Below are 15,809 nucleotides of genomic sequence, written 5' to 3'. Positions count from 1 at the left end.
TTGGTAACAGCCAATCAAACACCAGCACCCTTCTAGAACCCTCTCAGCAGAGCCAGTTCTCCTCAGATTTTCCTAGCACAAGTGGGAAGTAAACGTCCCAAAATATAGAAAACTGACTCTACGGGGAGGAGGGTGGGTGCATGTGAATCTATGAAAGATACCAATACTGGATAACTGTAGTTACAGGTAATTAACTTGTTTTCTTATCCAGTATTGGGGTATCTTTCATAGATTCACATGCCTGAATCAGAATAGCGAGCAGTATACCAAGTATACAGTCGTTTGCGGATGGTGGAGACTAGTGCTGATACTCCCCAACTGCATCCACAACTCGTTGACAAGAGGTATAAGAAAAACAATCTTAAAATTCGAAACATGCAAGCTACAAAGGGAAAACAGCATGTAATGCAATAACCTTGAAAAAATGCAACCATTCATCATTGTAAAACATTGCATTGTCATACTAAAAGATATCAACATATTACATGTGAAAAGTATGAAAAGTATGAAAAAGCTACCTGAAATTATCTCAAAGGAAAAGATGTTGCAGGACAGCTTGTCCGACTGCTACATCGTCTTGATGCGTAGATTGGAGGCAATAATGCCTCGTAAAAGTGTGGACATTTTTCCATGTCGCAGCACAGCAGATATTCTCCAGAGTCACTCCAGCAAACAATGCTGTAGACGCTGCTACTATTCTCGTGGAATGGGCCTTGGGCTTCCGTAACAACAGCCTGTGAGCTTTGTCATGGCAGAAAAGGATTGTTGATGCTATCCATCTGGCAATGGTGGATTTTGTCGCCGCCTTTCCCAGGGTAGTTTGACCATAAGCCACGAACAATTGGTCGGACTTTAAGGTTCTTTGTTTTTTGAAGATAGAATTTGAGACATCTCTTGATATCGAGAGAATGTAAGGCTTGCTCCACTGGAGTAGATGGGTTAGGAAAGAAAGTTTTTAACTTCACCGGTTCATTAAGATGAAACTGTGACGGCACCTTAGGGATAAAAGTCGGATTCGTTCGGAGGTGCACGTAGTCTTGAGTGAAGTGTAGAAAAGGTTCCTTTACAGTGAACGCCTGAATTTCACTCACTCGTCTAGCTGATGTTAAGGCCAGAAGTAAGGCAACTTTCCAGGTGAGGAATTTGAGATCAGCCTTGTGGATAGGCTCGAATGGATGCTTCATTAATTGCATTAGGACTGTGTTGAGCTCCCACTCCGGTGGCGGAAGTCTGATCGGAGGAAACTCCCGAAAAAGCCCTTTCATAAACTGCTTAATTAAAGAGGATGAACACAGAGAAGGGCCATGAGCACCCTTTCTGAATCTGGAAAGTGCAGCTAAATGGACTTTGACTGAATGGAAAGAAAGCCCAGATCTTGCCAGATGTAACAAATAAGGGAGGATCTGTTCTGCAGGAGCTTCCACCGGGTGAACGTGGTTTGTTTCACACCAACAGCAAAACCGTTTCCATTTTAGACGGTAAGTTTTTATCGTGCTGTGAGCTCGTGATTTCGTTAATATATCCATACAGTCTTGAGGGATATCCAGGTCCTTAAATTCTAAGAAGTCAGGAGCCATGCGTGTAAATCTAGGGACTGAGGGTCTGGGTGGAGAACCTGACCTCTGTTCCTTGACAGCATTGTGGGCGTCGGGAGAAGACGGATCGGCTGGTCCTGGGATAATAATTGAAGCTCCTGAAACCAGTACTGGCGTGGCCATCTGGGTGCAATCAAGATGAGTCGACAGCCCTCTAACTTCTTCTTGCGTATGACTCTCGGTATTAGAGGTATCGGGGGGGGGAAAAGCGTAAGCACAAATCCCTGGCCATCGCATGGACAGGGCATTCCCCCTTGACCCCTGTTGAGGGTATCTGCTGGCATAAAAGCGGCATTTCTTGTTTTCTTTTGTGGCGAACAAATCCAGTGTTGGTGTGCCCCAGGCTCTGAATACTCTAAGCACTTGAACTTGCTCTAGCTCCCATTCGTGGCAATCCGATTGGGATCTGCTGAGCGTGTCCGCTAATGTATTGCAGAGACCCCTGACATGTTCTGCTCTGATGGTTATGTTGTGTGACCCATTCCCACAACTCCTGAGCCTCTGTGGATAGAGTTGCTGATCTTGTCCCTCCTTGCTTGTTCACGTAAAACATGCTGGTGGTGTTGTCGGTCCGAACCAGAACCGAAGAACCTGCAATCCTTGGTAGGAAAGCTTGCAGAGACAGGAAAATTGCTCGCAATTCTAGACTGTTGATGTGCTTGTTCTTGTACTCTGGAGACCATTTCCCCTGTATCTGTAAGTCTTGGAGATGACCTCCCCATCCTTCCATGGAAGCATCCGTAGTGAGGACAAAGTCTGGAACCTTCTGTATGAAAGTGAGCCCTTCTGCTAAGTTGGGTATGTGGGACCACCAACCTAGAGCGCTCTTCATGCCTGGAGTGACGTCGAAGGAACCCAGAGCCTGCTGCCACTGAAGGTGTAACTCCTCCTGCAAGGGTCGCATCCGAAGCCGTGCCAGAGGGACGAGGTGTATTGCAGAGGAGCATATCCCTAGGAGCGACGCAAACATCCAGACAGAAACTGACCTTCTTTTGGAAATCAGGATTACTAATTTTTGAAGACGAACCTGCCGTTCGTGAGATAAGAATGCCTTGCAGCGGACGGTATCTAGCAAGAGCTCCCAGAAAAGGAAGGACCTGCCTTGGGTGTAATTGAGATTTGCTCCTGTTCACCGTAAGCCCCAGAGAGTGGAACAGACGAAGAGAAGTTGTCACGGCAGTCTTGACTGAGCTTTCCGAAGGACCTTTTAGTAACCAGTCGTCCAAATACGGGAAGACTTGGATTCCTTGGGATCGTAACGCTGCTGCCACGGGAGCTAGGCACTTCGTAAATATCCTTGGGGCAGATTTTAGCCCAAACGGGAGCACTTTGAACTGATAATGGCCGCCAGCCACTGTGAAGCGAAGATACTTGCGATGCTTCGGATGTACTGGGATGTGCAAGTAAGTGTCTTCCATATCCAAAGAAGCTAGAAAATCTCCCTCGTTGAGACAACCTAGAATTTCTGCCAGAGTGACCATGTGAAATCCCTGCTTCTTAAGGAATCTGTTCAGATTGCGAAGGTCTAAGATTGGACGCCACTCCCCTGATTTCTTCTTGATGAGAAAAAAGCAGGAATAGAAACCCGTCCCCTTTTGAAGTGCGGGAACCTTCTCGATTGCATTCTTGAGGAGCATTGTTAAAGCTTCTTTGAATAGTAAGTGAAGACGAGGGGGAGGGGGTCCCTTGGGTGGAGTGTTGGGTGGCTTGGTGACAAACTCTAAGGTATGACTGTTGTGAACCAGGTCCAGAACCCACTGGTCCGACGTAATTTCTTGCCACTTGTTCACAAAAGTTGAAATTTTCGCACTCACAGGGAGGGGAAAAGGAGTGGAAGGCGCCCTGCAGAAATCATTGCTTCCTTGTGGTGTCTCTTCCTTGATTCTGCGACCTTTTTCATCCGCCTTGACGAGAGAAACAAGACGTGTTGGTTTGTCTGTACGAAGACTGATAGGATTGTCGATATTGAGGCTGGAACCTATTCTGTTGGGTGTGATACCATCCTCTGGACGAAAAACCACGGCCTCTTGCTCCTCTAAAAGGTACCGCGTTTGTACTGCAAGGAGCCCAAGGATCTTGCAGTATCGGTCTTTATTGCTTGGAGTGCGCCATCTATATGCTTTCCAAACAACGATTTGCCATCATAGGCCATGTCCAATATTTTCGTTTGGACCTCTGGTCTTTAGGTGGTGGCCTTAAGCCAACCCTGGCGTCTGAGAACAGCTGCCCCAGCCAACTGGCGAAAATTAGTATTTACAATATCCAGAGCGCAGTCGATAGTCTCGGATGCTGCACGCTCACCCTCCAACAAAACCTTCCGAGCGTCTTGTCTGTTGTCCTCTGGAATGAGCTCAATAAAGCTTGCCATTTCTGACCACATCTGGCGGTCATAACGCCCTATTATCGCTAACGAGTTGGCTGCCCTGATGGATGCAGCTGCCATCGTGGAAAATTTCTTGCCAATTAAATCCAGGCGTCCCCCCTCCCTATCCGGCGGTGTAGTAATAGGTGCTGCCGGATTCTTAGATTTTTGTTGGGCTGCCTGTGAGATAACCAAATCTGGCCGAGGATGGCCAATGAGACAGGAAGGACAATTGGCCGGAGCACTATATTTTTTGTCTATCTGTGGAAGCACCGCTGGCACTGATGCAGGGTTTTTCATAATTTTGACTCCTTCCTTCCAAATAGTCAATGATTGGGATAGCTCTTGTGATCTTCCTTGACCTCCGTAAAATCATGAAGAAAACAGTCAGACTGTTCAATGGTCAATGGTAACCGGCAAGTGGAACCTAGTCACAGCCCGCTGCATAAGGTTATGAAATCCCCCTATATCCTCTGGGGGCGAATCAGATGGTAGAGGGGTAGGTGGTGAAGGTATAGGGATTATATATGAATCCCAAGGATCTGCTGGATCTGGTAGTTCACCCTCTTCGAATTCTTCGTCAGAGGTTGAATCTTGAGCCTGACGCGGGTCCTGTGGAGGTTCAGGCAGTTGAGGTGTTGGGACTGGATCCTCAGGCAAGGGCAATGGGTCCGGCTGCGGCGCAGTTAGAGGAACCTGTGGAATGACTGGCTGTGGTGGAAAACGCTGTTTATAATATGCAAGCATAGTTTGCAGGTCTTGAATCAGATTCGGAGGCAGATGTGACATCTCACTTTGACGAGGTTGTTTGTAGTAAGGTCTATGATGCGGGACGACAATGTTTTCTTGATAGTAATGCTCCTGATAATTGTCCTCCTCCTCATCATCATCGTCATCTTGACACTTGATGTGCAGCTTAGAAGGATGGCGAGCAATTCCAAAGAGCCCCTCGTCCTCGTCATCCTCATAGTCATCATCCTCACCCTGCACATATGTTTCTAGGAGATGTGAGGGAGTAAGCGGTGATATATCGCTACAATCATGCCTTTGAAAAGTCTTCAGTTGAAAACTCCTGGTGGAAATAGGAGTGGAATGAGCGGGCGCCATTGTAAATGTCGAAGACTGAACAGGTAAATCTCCTGGCATCATAGTAGATGTGGATACTTTTGATGTTAATAGGCTTTTAGTGTCCATCGTCGACGAGGTCATCGTCGACGTGGCCGAAGTCGACGGGGCTATCGTCGACGGGGTCTTCCTCTACGGGGTCTTCCTCGACAGGGTCGATGTCGACGGAGTCTTCGTCGACGGGCTCGACGTCGGAGCCTTCGTCGACGGGCTCGACGTCGACGGGGTCTTCGTCAATGGGATCTTCGTCGACGAGCGCTTCGCCAACGGGCTCGACGTCGACAGGCTTTTTGCTTGCGGAATCGTCGTCGACGGGACCTTCGACGACGAGATCTTCGTCGACACTTCTCTCTTCGACGACGAAAGCTTTGTCGACGGCGTCGTCGTCTATATGGTTTTCGATGCTGGCTTCGTCGACGAGGACTTCGTCGACGATACCTCGACGACGGGCTTTTTTGACAGGATAGTAATTCTCGTCGACAGAATAGGAGAGGTAATGGCCGTCGTCGAGATGGTTTCCGTCAATGAAGGAGCAGAAGAGGTGACAGAAATCGTAGACGGAGAGAAAGCCAGAGATTGTGAAACGCTTTTACTCACAGTTTGCGTCTTAGAGTCCTTGACAGCAGAATCCTGAGGAGAGTGCGCTGATTCAGAGGAAATGATGGGACTCCTCTGAACAGAATCAGAAGTAGAATGGGAAGATTTAAGGCGTTTCTTCCCTTCACTGGAAGAGCTGTCATGCGATCTAGCTCTCTTGCTAGAAGTAGAAGCTCTGTCATCCTCCTCAGCCGAAGAGGATTTAAGCCATAACAGCACTCTCGCCTCCCTATTCCTAAGAGTCTTGGTAGGGAAGGTGCGGCAAATCTTGCAATCTTTTGCCTCATGTTTGGGGTAGAGGCAGTAGATGCAGTCCAAATGTTGATTATCAACATAGACTCTCTTCCTGGCGCAGGTTCTGCAGGACTTAAACAAGGCCTTCTGATCAGACATGCTGAAGAAAGTAGAAAACTGAGTGGCACTCGGAGACTCCCTTCCACACGACGTGCGGTGAAAATCTGAGGAGAACTGGCTCTGCTGAGAGGGTTCTAGAAGGGTGCTGATGTCTGATTGGTTGTTACCAAAATTCTTGGTTCTTTTGCATAATGAGGTAGAGAGGCTGCTAAGATATAGGCTTTAGGCCTTTTCTTTGGGCCTACTACTCCTACTAACATTTTTGGCACTACTTCTTTATTTACCGGGGACTCCCGCCTCGGCGACGGGGAATGATTCAGGCATGTGAATCTATGAAAGATACCCCAATACTGGATAACTATAAAAATACCATATAAGGCTACTGTCTAGCAGGATTGAACTGTAACATTTCTAGAGGAGGATATGGATACACAAAGGGAATTGTTGAAGTTCTTTGTAGAATTGTAGACTGCATAAGCACTCAAGAAAAGACTGAATATTCCATTACATAATGTACTGAAATACAGGTTTGTTGCATGAAAAGATTATAAAAATCCAGTAAGCAATTCCAGAAGCAGATAAGGATGAATTGTTAACTACCCTAAGTGGGAATAGCTTAAAACCAGACATTTCAAATTCTGGCTAGTTAAAGTCAAAGCAAAGTCATTGTGATCCCTGGGCAGGTATTTGGTCTCTGACATTCACAAGATCCAAATAAGAAAAAACTTGGATGACATCCTGATGTTGGTGACAGAATTTCAAGTATGTCGTATTTTGTTATTATGTAAAGTGTTCTAAGTGGGAATTCTAGTTGTTCAGGGTAGAGCCTGGAAGTGGCTGGGCGCTGTAAGAATAAACCCGTTTCCTAATGTTAATTTGACCTTGGAGTTCTACTTTCACTGCTTGCTTCCAATATGCATAACAATGTGCAATTTAAATGCACCTACATCAAAAATCAGTATTTAAATTGTTTGCAAAAATGTGCGAATATACCAAGAGGGTGTGCTGCTAGAGCACACCCAAGAACAGAGAACTGAAGGAAATTAAGATGACAAGGAGTACTGCCAACAAAGCTTTAAATGATTCACTCGATCGTAGATTATGTCAGAATGTGATGGACGAGTAGGAGAAAGATGCAATGTCTTTTGCAGATGAGATTTCTTCACAAACCAAGTTGAGAAAATCTGAAAAGATATAAGCTGGAAAGAGTAAAAATCATGTATTTGAAGCTCCTGGATTTGACAACATCTTTCTGGACTCTCACAGTAAATGCAGCGCAAAGGAAAAACAGTATCAGGGCTGAGATGCTGATGTGAAGCACTGCTTTCGTAAAGACTCTACACAAAACAGTGTATGTTCTGTACCCTGTCATGAGACTGAGTGTGACGAGCTGTTTTTAGCTGTGAGGTACATGATCATAGGACCACAAATGTATTGTGCATTGGCCACGAAACTACCTGCACGAGGTAATAATACTTGATGCCTACTGAAAGAGTCTGGATTTGAACAGATGCACTGCAAAGGAAAAAGAGTGTAAAACTGTGATCCCAGGCTTAAGCCATCTTTGTTAATTAATGTGCTATTTCACTTTAAGCAGTTTCTTTCCTGGCATGTCTTATTGTAATTATTAGTCTGTGCTCATCTCATTAGCTTAAACGAATGAAATACATTTTTGAATCTCTTGCAACACAGCAACTACACATTAGAACATAAGATATTGAGAACTTTGAAAATGCAGATCAGGCTCAGAGCACCGACTTAAGGAGGTGGTGCACATATGTTCCTCGCAACTTGCATTGTTGTTGATACGCTACCTCAATAATCAATGGTGGACCTTATTAAGTGTATTTTTTCCCTTTTTCCCTCTTCATTTTCTCCTGTTTTAATCCCACAGGTGTCTAAGTTATATCAGGCAACTGTTTATTATCTAGTCCTGAAGATGATCCCATTGTATTAGGAGCTAGGGATCGAAACGTCGACTTTTCTAACAGCACCGCAATTTATCCATTGTGTAAATTATATTGTGGTCACTGTTGGTTTCAGCTTACTTAAGATTGTTGTGTAATGTAAGCCACCATCTGCTCCTAAAGTTTTTGCCTGCTATTTTGTCTTCTTTTTCATTTTTCCAAATTCCTTTCCTTTTAAGCTCGGTACAGGATTGTGCCTTTGTTTCACCCCTTGTTGCTTCTTTTACTCTGTTTTATTCCTGCACATTGTTCTGAATAAATGTTCCTCTGTCCGGCTGGACATTGGAAGACTTTCCATAGCGCTCATTGTAGTCTATGTCGAAATGTTTTCATTATCTCTTCCTTAAGCTAAGGACCTATGTTCTTCAAAATATTTATAGAGAAGAGGAATTTGGACGCTTGCAAGGCAGAGGCAGCTGCGCCACAGTAGACAGCTAGCTTGGTGCAACTTTAGCTTTTAACAGAAAGGAAATTATGACCCAAAATAGTCACAAGAATTAAACAAGTTCAGCCAACAAGGTGGCCTGCAAGATGCACTCACCGTGAAAAGTCACTGTTAATGTCCCCCAGAATTTTCATTAGGTCAGGATGAACCGACGTCAGAGACACACTAGGTGTTTTCCTCATGTGAATTGTACTCTTCTCCGCCAGGTTCATGTGGTTGAAATAGATGAACTTAAACTGGGGCTCTTTTTCCGACCTACGACAAGGTAAGGAAAATCTTAACATCATTCTAATTAAACATGTGGAAGAAAAGGCTTGCGAAAGAGTGTAGAAATTTGCTAATTATGCTTTCAAGATCGGACTCGATAATTCTGGGACTAAAATCACAGCTGTTCCCTGAAAGAGTGCGTAATTGCGACAAGCAACACTTCATAGCCTAACATAAAAATGTTAAAAGATAGTAAACAAAAAAAAAAAAGCTAAACAAATCCGAACGACAAAACTTTGCTCCTGCTGTTTTCCTATGGCCGCAAAAAAGCAGGCAACAAAGAGAGAGAAATCAAATTGAATGAATGCTAAGCAAACATTGACAAACCCAATGCGACTGGTCTTTGTAGAAGATGTGTACAATGTCAATGTGCCAAAGGAATCTAAGGACATTACTGGGTCTTGCACTACAGTGTCAGGTGTCCATAAAAACTTATGAAATAATACATAATAAAATAAATACAAAAATACTAAGAAATGGGCTTTGAATCCACCCCATTCAACCACTGCTTTCTTGAAATGTCATTCACAGCCTTAGCCATAAATGTTGAGGCAGTTTGGATCAGCAAGGCAGCATTTTATAACTGTAGTGCCTGGTTTGTGCCTATTTACATCGGGAAGGGCAGGAAAGAAGACCCTTTCTGACTGTTACCTAGAGCCTCACCACCTGCCCTCAATGTTAAGATTCTCTTGCTGGCAAGTATTCTATAGTGCACACTGATCATGGGGAATGCAAACATATGTGCTTATTCCTCTGCCTGGTTTTAAGATGGTGGTATATGAAGAGTGGATTTCAAAGCTAATGAGCACTGTTCGCCCTCTCTGCTTCTACTGGGATATGACTGGAAGAGATCAGGTCCAACTGTACACGGTGCATTATCGGGGAAAACATGCTCTTGGAGCACTGGGAAGAGAGCAACGAGTAAAAGCCAGGTCACTTTCATGCATTTAAAGGTGGTCCAAGTCGGTATTTGGCGTCATCATTTTAAAGGCTTCACTATAAGGTAGAGACATGTAGAAAATAAAACGACCTCTAAGTTAGTTATAACAAGTATGGGGCCAGGTAGTTTTGTATAAAATATAATGCATTGTTGTCATTATGATGCTCTGAAGGGGCTCTCTTTGAATTATAGCTCTCATACATTCTATAGAAAAACTGAAAAAGGCCCTACCAAATTAGCCATTTTACAATTCTGTTCTTTAATTTGAGATGCTCATCATTAAAACAATTCAAAGCATGAGTACCTCCCAATTTCTGTAAAAATAATGTATACATGGCTATATTATATCACATTTCCTGCATAAAAATGAAACGCTACTAAAGGAAATTAGGTATATAAAATGCTACCTAGTTTACAATATTTATACAGTGAACTACGTCACATGTCTGTTAACAAACTACCAGGCTATAAGTGAAGACTTCTCTCATTAGAAGTAAGATGGGAGGACAAGTGGCTTTATTCCAACCCTAGGTCAACATAAAGGAACCCAGGCATCCTAAAATCACGGTCACAAATAATTGTACACATCATTACATAACATAGAATAATTGTGTAGTCACCTCACACAGCAAACAATAAAAATCACCATTTTAAACTAATGAAGACGTTAAAGGAAACAAATATAGGGAAGACTCCAGTCACCAACGCTGACGGGAAAACTACATAAACTCTTGGAGATACTTGGGACGTTTGCAGGTTCTCTTTGGTGTGACATGTCCTTCCAACTCTAACCCCGTCACACCCACCACAAGACTGTCACCATTGTTTCCTCCCCTCACAGTCCTTCATTCCGATGGATCTGCACAAGTTTCAAATCCTTCCATCAGTTGTCTTTATGGCACTCTTAAACAGCCTCACCGCTTGCCGAAGCTCAGAATACTTCAACCTTGGTCTTGAACCCACTAGAGATTGGCCGTAAACCCATCAAAACATTCAAATCACTGGCGGCACACCTGTCTTTTCCTTTCCTGAATCTTCTTACATTCAAGCCTTCTACACTCACCATTTACAGACACTTCCACCCAAACTTTGCTCCACTCCATCTAATCCAGAACCTGGAGTTCAGTTCTCTTTCACTGAATTAGTCAAAGGTGGATCATCCCGCTGTGGTAGGAGGTTCCAAACGGTAGGCCAACGTGCAATTCTGAACCTCTCTTCCAATCAAGGCCACTGGCTTTCACCAACTGGAAACCCTCTTTGATAGTTTTGTTAAAGCTCACCACCATCCCACTGGTTTCTGTATTGTAGAGAGCTGATTTTATTGTGCACTATTCCAAACAGACTCAGGAACTGCTTTATTTCACTGGAACAGAACTGCTTTACCATGTCCATTAACACACTATTGGGAAACCCTATACGCCTGAACAAAGCCTGTAGGAAATGAATCACAGCCTTGGATGAAATATCACCCACACATGCAAACTCTGGCCATTTGGAAAATAAGTCCACTGCGACAAACAAGTAAGGTATGGAGCTCTCACAATGGTCATTGCTATCTATTGACAGGGCCCATCTGGTAGATTCCTGCACACTATGGGAGCCACCCTGACCTTGTGCATTCTGTCACTCTTTAGGCACTCACAACGCTCCCTCTTCCTCTCCACCTGCAGATCTTGTCTTGGCCACCAAAAACTATAAACACATGTTAGCCTTGGTTTTGACTTAGTCCATTATGAACCAAGAATTCTTTTTTAACCACCAAGAATACACAAAGCTACCTCTACACAGATTTCTTGTCCATCCCTCTTTAATGAACACACCACATAAACCAGACATATTTCCTGACCAACCTCCCTTCTCTAAACATCTTCTTATATATCATCCTTTGTACGACACACGTGTTCCTCCATCCATACTTCACCTTTTACCACCTTTTTGACCCTTCAACAACCTTGACTATAATCAAGCCTTTCCTTCAGAAAGGCGTATGGTCAGTCCAAATAGAAAATGTACTTACCCAGAGAGAGAGAGTAACAAAGGGTTTACTGCCCATAGCGGAGGGTTCCCCCTCCGCTAAGAGACCTTGAGGTACACATAATATTCTCCTCCCTGTCATGAATGCTTGGAAATCAGGTGCTCTGCTCAAATCAGCCTTCACACACTCAGTTTCTTCAACACACCCTTCTGCACTTGAACTTCACCCCAGCCAATGACTAAAATCACCTGTAAAACTCCACCATCCCAAGAAATGACAGCCTTGATTCAAACCACAGATAGTGTCCATTAGTTTCTTTTTATGTTTCACTCCATATTTCGCCACACTTTACTCTAAATACGAAACCTCCTCCTTGCCAAACAAGCATTTACAAACATATAGAACCAGCCTCTGCACTTCAACTTCTTCAACAGTCTCTTCACCCTCTCATTCACCCCAGGTATAACCTAACACCAAAACATCCTCCTGGAGGCATCTTATCCCCCTCATTCACCCAATCCAACATCCATAACCCTCTGAAATACAGAAGTAGCCAAATCCAGGCCAAACAGCATCCTACAAAGTTTGAAGGGATGTATGTAATAAAGGACAAGAGTTTTTGCGAATCAGGATGCAGTCAGATTTAATTTAAGCGGACACAAGATCCAAGGTGGTGAAGTGCCTTGCGCCCGCCAAGCTAGACATCATTTCAATGATGTTCTGTAAAAAGGTATTTTCCTACATTGACTTCTATGTTGAGACCTCAAAGGTCAATGCAGAGATGTATTGCACCAGTAGCCTTTTTGGCCACCAGCACTGGGGGCTAACCATTCTGTGGCTTCTATCTGTGTAATCACTCTGATTGCCTCCAAAGTCCTTAACTCTTCAGGCACATCATCCAGCATCACAAATGGCATTCTTCAAACCCAAACCCTATAACCCCTATTCTTAGTCTTGAACAATGCACATATTTATCCACAAAACGTTTATGTGAACACTTAAATATGCTCACAAAGTTCCCACAGCCCACATGCATCTGGTGCACACACAAACAGAAACGTGGGCTCACAATATCCAGGATTTTGTTTAATGGGCCACTCAAGTATGCAGTCACCACAAACAGCTACATAAATCTCTCCAGCACTATTCTATTATGGTACTCAATTGTCTCCCAAAAAACATACTTACGCATCTGTATTGCTGGACGAATCAGTTTGGAGGCCCATGACCTGAAGTATCACCTTCTGCTGGAGATAAACTTTAGCCACATCTTTTGAGATTATACTCAACCTAGTGCAGAAGTCCAATAGCTTTGCACGCGCCAGTCATTTATCAACACTAATTCGGAGGAATTTTTCAGAATTCTATCACCCATCTCAGCCACACCTTGTTTAATGTCTGCATCCAACAGTTAGCAACAATTGTGCAGCAGTTTGGCATATCGGCCGTCTCCTATGCAGACGATACACAGCTGGTGGTTTCCTTTGCAAATGCCCGGGACCTTGAACACCAGCAATTGGTTCCCTGCCTGGAAAGAGTGGGCAACTGGATGACTAACTGCTGCTTGAAACTTAATGGCAAAAAGACAGAACTGATAATTCTAGGGATGCTATCTCCAGACCTCTGACCAGATGGCCAAACTATATGGGTAACCCCTCCCCCCCGGACCCCAAATCCCCAATTAAGAATCTGGGAATGTGGTTGGACAGAGCCCTGACAATAGACCACCAAACGAAAAAACTGGCTGACACATGCTTCTGTCTACTCAGAATGATCTGGCAGATACTAGAACTGATCTCAGAGCATTTAAGAAAAATGGGGATTCAAGCCCTGATAGTTTCCCGCCTGGACTATGCTAACTGTCTATGTGGGTTCACCAAAATATGTTATAAAAACACTCCAGCTCGTGCAAAACGCTGCAGCAAGGCTTCTCCTCGAAATCCCAAATCATGAACTAGTAAGGGAGTCTCTAAAATGGCTCCACTGTCTACCTGTTGATGCAAGGATTACATTTAAATCACTTTGCAATGCACACAAGGCAATAAAGAACAAAGGCTCAGCTCAACTTAGAGGTCTGGTTTTTCCCTATGTCCCTGCCAGACCCCTACGATCATCCCTAGAACATCTCCTTAGAACCAACAGAATTAAAAGAGCGAGATGGGGTGGACGATCATTTGCACATCTGGATCCAAAGTTATGGAATAGTTTGCCACTCGGAATAAGACTACTGGATGACAAACTCGCCTTTAGGAAAAAACTCAAGACCTGGTTATTCCCCCAATAGCCTCTGATCAGGCATAGTCATCTTGTCCAGCACTCTCACCAGCTCTGGGAAGCCCTCAGGTAAGCCATGTGCTTCACAAATCCTAAACATCCATCTCCAACAACACTATCTCACAGAGCTCATTTACAGACTCTCCTTTAAATGTTTTAAATATAATATACCCCTGCAACATTTTTGGACAGGCCCCTTCCGATCACACTTGTTGCTGTTTGTTTCTAAGATGATGTTCACTCTCGACAATGTAGGTCAAGCTTTTTTTTTAATTTTTTGTATTTTTATTGAACAGTTGTGATAGTACAGTGAAAGGCCACATAGCAATGAAATTCAGTGGCAAACGGACAAAAGACCACCTTTAACAATTGGAATACAGTCTCTGTATATCGTTAGGTGGGGTTAAGATCAATGTCCAATTCAGTGTTACGCAATTCATCTGTTGGGGATACACATTTCACCACATGATACATTCCATTTAGCCCATTTGTGATCCTATTTCTTGGGACAGCCCCTGTGCTTAAAAACATCCTTTTCTGCGATCATCTCAGTGTCCATGTCATTAGCCCATCTCTGATATAGGCAAGTCCCCAGTCCCCCACATTTAAGCTATATTCCTTTTAGCAAGGACAAATCCCAGTGATGCCCACACGCACCCGGTCTGGGTCAGGTCGGTGGACTCCCATACGTTCAGTAAACAAAGGCCTGGTGAGTGGGTGATGCTTTTCTCGCTTACCCTTATGAGTGTGGAGGTGATTCTCTCCCAGTAAGGCTGGAGAGTCGGGCAGTCCCAGAGTGTGTGAAAAAAGTACCCTCCGCCGCGCACCCCCTAAGGCACCCAGAATCCGACCTATGCCCCATTTTCACCAGTGTATGTGCAGACATGTAAGTTCTATGTAGGATTTTGAGCTGGACTAACCGTAGCCACATTGGGATAGCAACTTCCTTGGTGGAGGAGAGGGCCTCCTGCCAATCGTCGTCCTCCAGATAACCGAGGTCTGATTCCCACAGCTGTCGGAGGCGTACCAATGGGTCCGGTCTATTGTTTATTGGTTTACAATACGCGAGTGATATTGCTTTACGTGACATAGGATCTGTAATAGTCTACCCTTGAGCGGGGAGGCCTCGGGTAGAGCCTCACTGCTCGCCACAACGGTGGTTATTGCATGACGAATTTGTAAATAGCGGAACATCTCCGACTCCTCCAGTTGGTATTCCGCTGGTAGGTCTCAAAATGGGACCATCTCATTTTGCTTCCACAGGTCCCCAACGAAGAAATACCAATTTGGTCCCACTTATCGAAGCTCGGACAGCTGCTCAATGTGGCGAGTTGCTTGGACTCCCACAAGGGGGTGATCAGTGTTATTTTTTTGTGCCACCCAAATGTCCTTGTCGCGCGGTGCCAGAGTGAAACTGTTTGGGCCGTAGGGCCACTGAGGTGTTGGCATTGGAATAAAGTGCACGTTGATAAACCCCCCCCCCCCCCCCACCCCCCCCGATTCATTATCCATTTGTATGCCGGTTCGGACGGTGAGGCAAAGACCCACTGATTGATCACCGCGAGCTGTGAGGCCCAGTAATATTGTTTTAGATCGGGTAACGCGATCCCTCCGTTGTACCATACCCTGGTCAGTTTATGAGTCGCGATGAGTGGGTTTTTCCCATCCCATAAAAGAGTTCTGACTTTGCTTTCTACACTGGTGAAGTAGGTGTCTGGCACCTTATAAGGGGTGTTTTGCAGTATATATATATAAAAATCAAGGCAGCGCCAGCATTTTAAACAGTGCTGCCCTGCCCAAAAGAGTGAGGGGCAGAGACTGCCAGTGGAGCACATCGTTGTGGAGCCTATTCAGCAGGCCTTGAGGTTACTGTCATAGAATTGGGTGGGATGCGGAGACACATATATA

General features: G+C 44.5%; 1 protein-coding gene across 1 annotated transcript in view; it reads right to left on the bottom strand.

Annotated features, from left to right (window-relative positions):
• The window catches only part of CCZ1 (CCZ1 vacuolar protein trafficking and biogenesis associated), a 234,580-nt gene that overhangs the window by 30,508 nt on the left and 188,263 nt on the right, over positions 1-15,809 (bottom strand). The window contains exon 15 of the mRNA XM_085629015.1: positions 8,542-8,700. Within this exon, the coding sequence (XP_085485141.1) occupies positions 8,542-8,700 (159 nt within the window). The remainder of the gene's footprint in view (positions 1-8,541; positions 8,701-15,809) is intronic.

This window comes from Triturus cristatus, chromosome 10, assembly GCF_964204655.1.
Source record: "Triturus cristatus chromosome 10, aTriCri1.1, whole genome shotgun sequence".
In the NCBI taxonomy this organism is placed as follows: Eukaryota; Metazoa; Chordata; class Amphibia; order Caudata; family Salamandridae; genus Triturus; species Triturus cristatus.
Note: the sequence above shows the minus strand (reverse complement) of the source record. Positions and strands in the feature narration are given on the sequence as shown.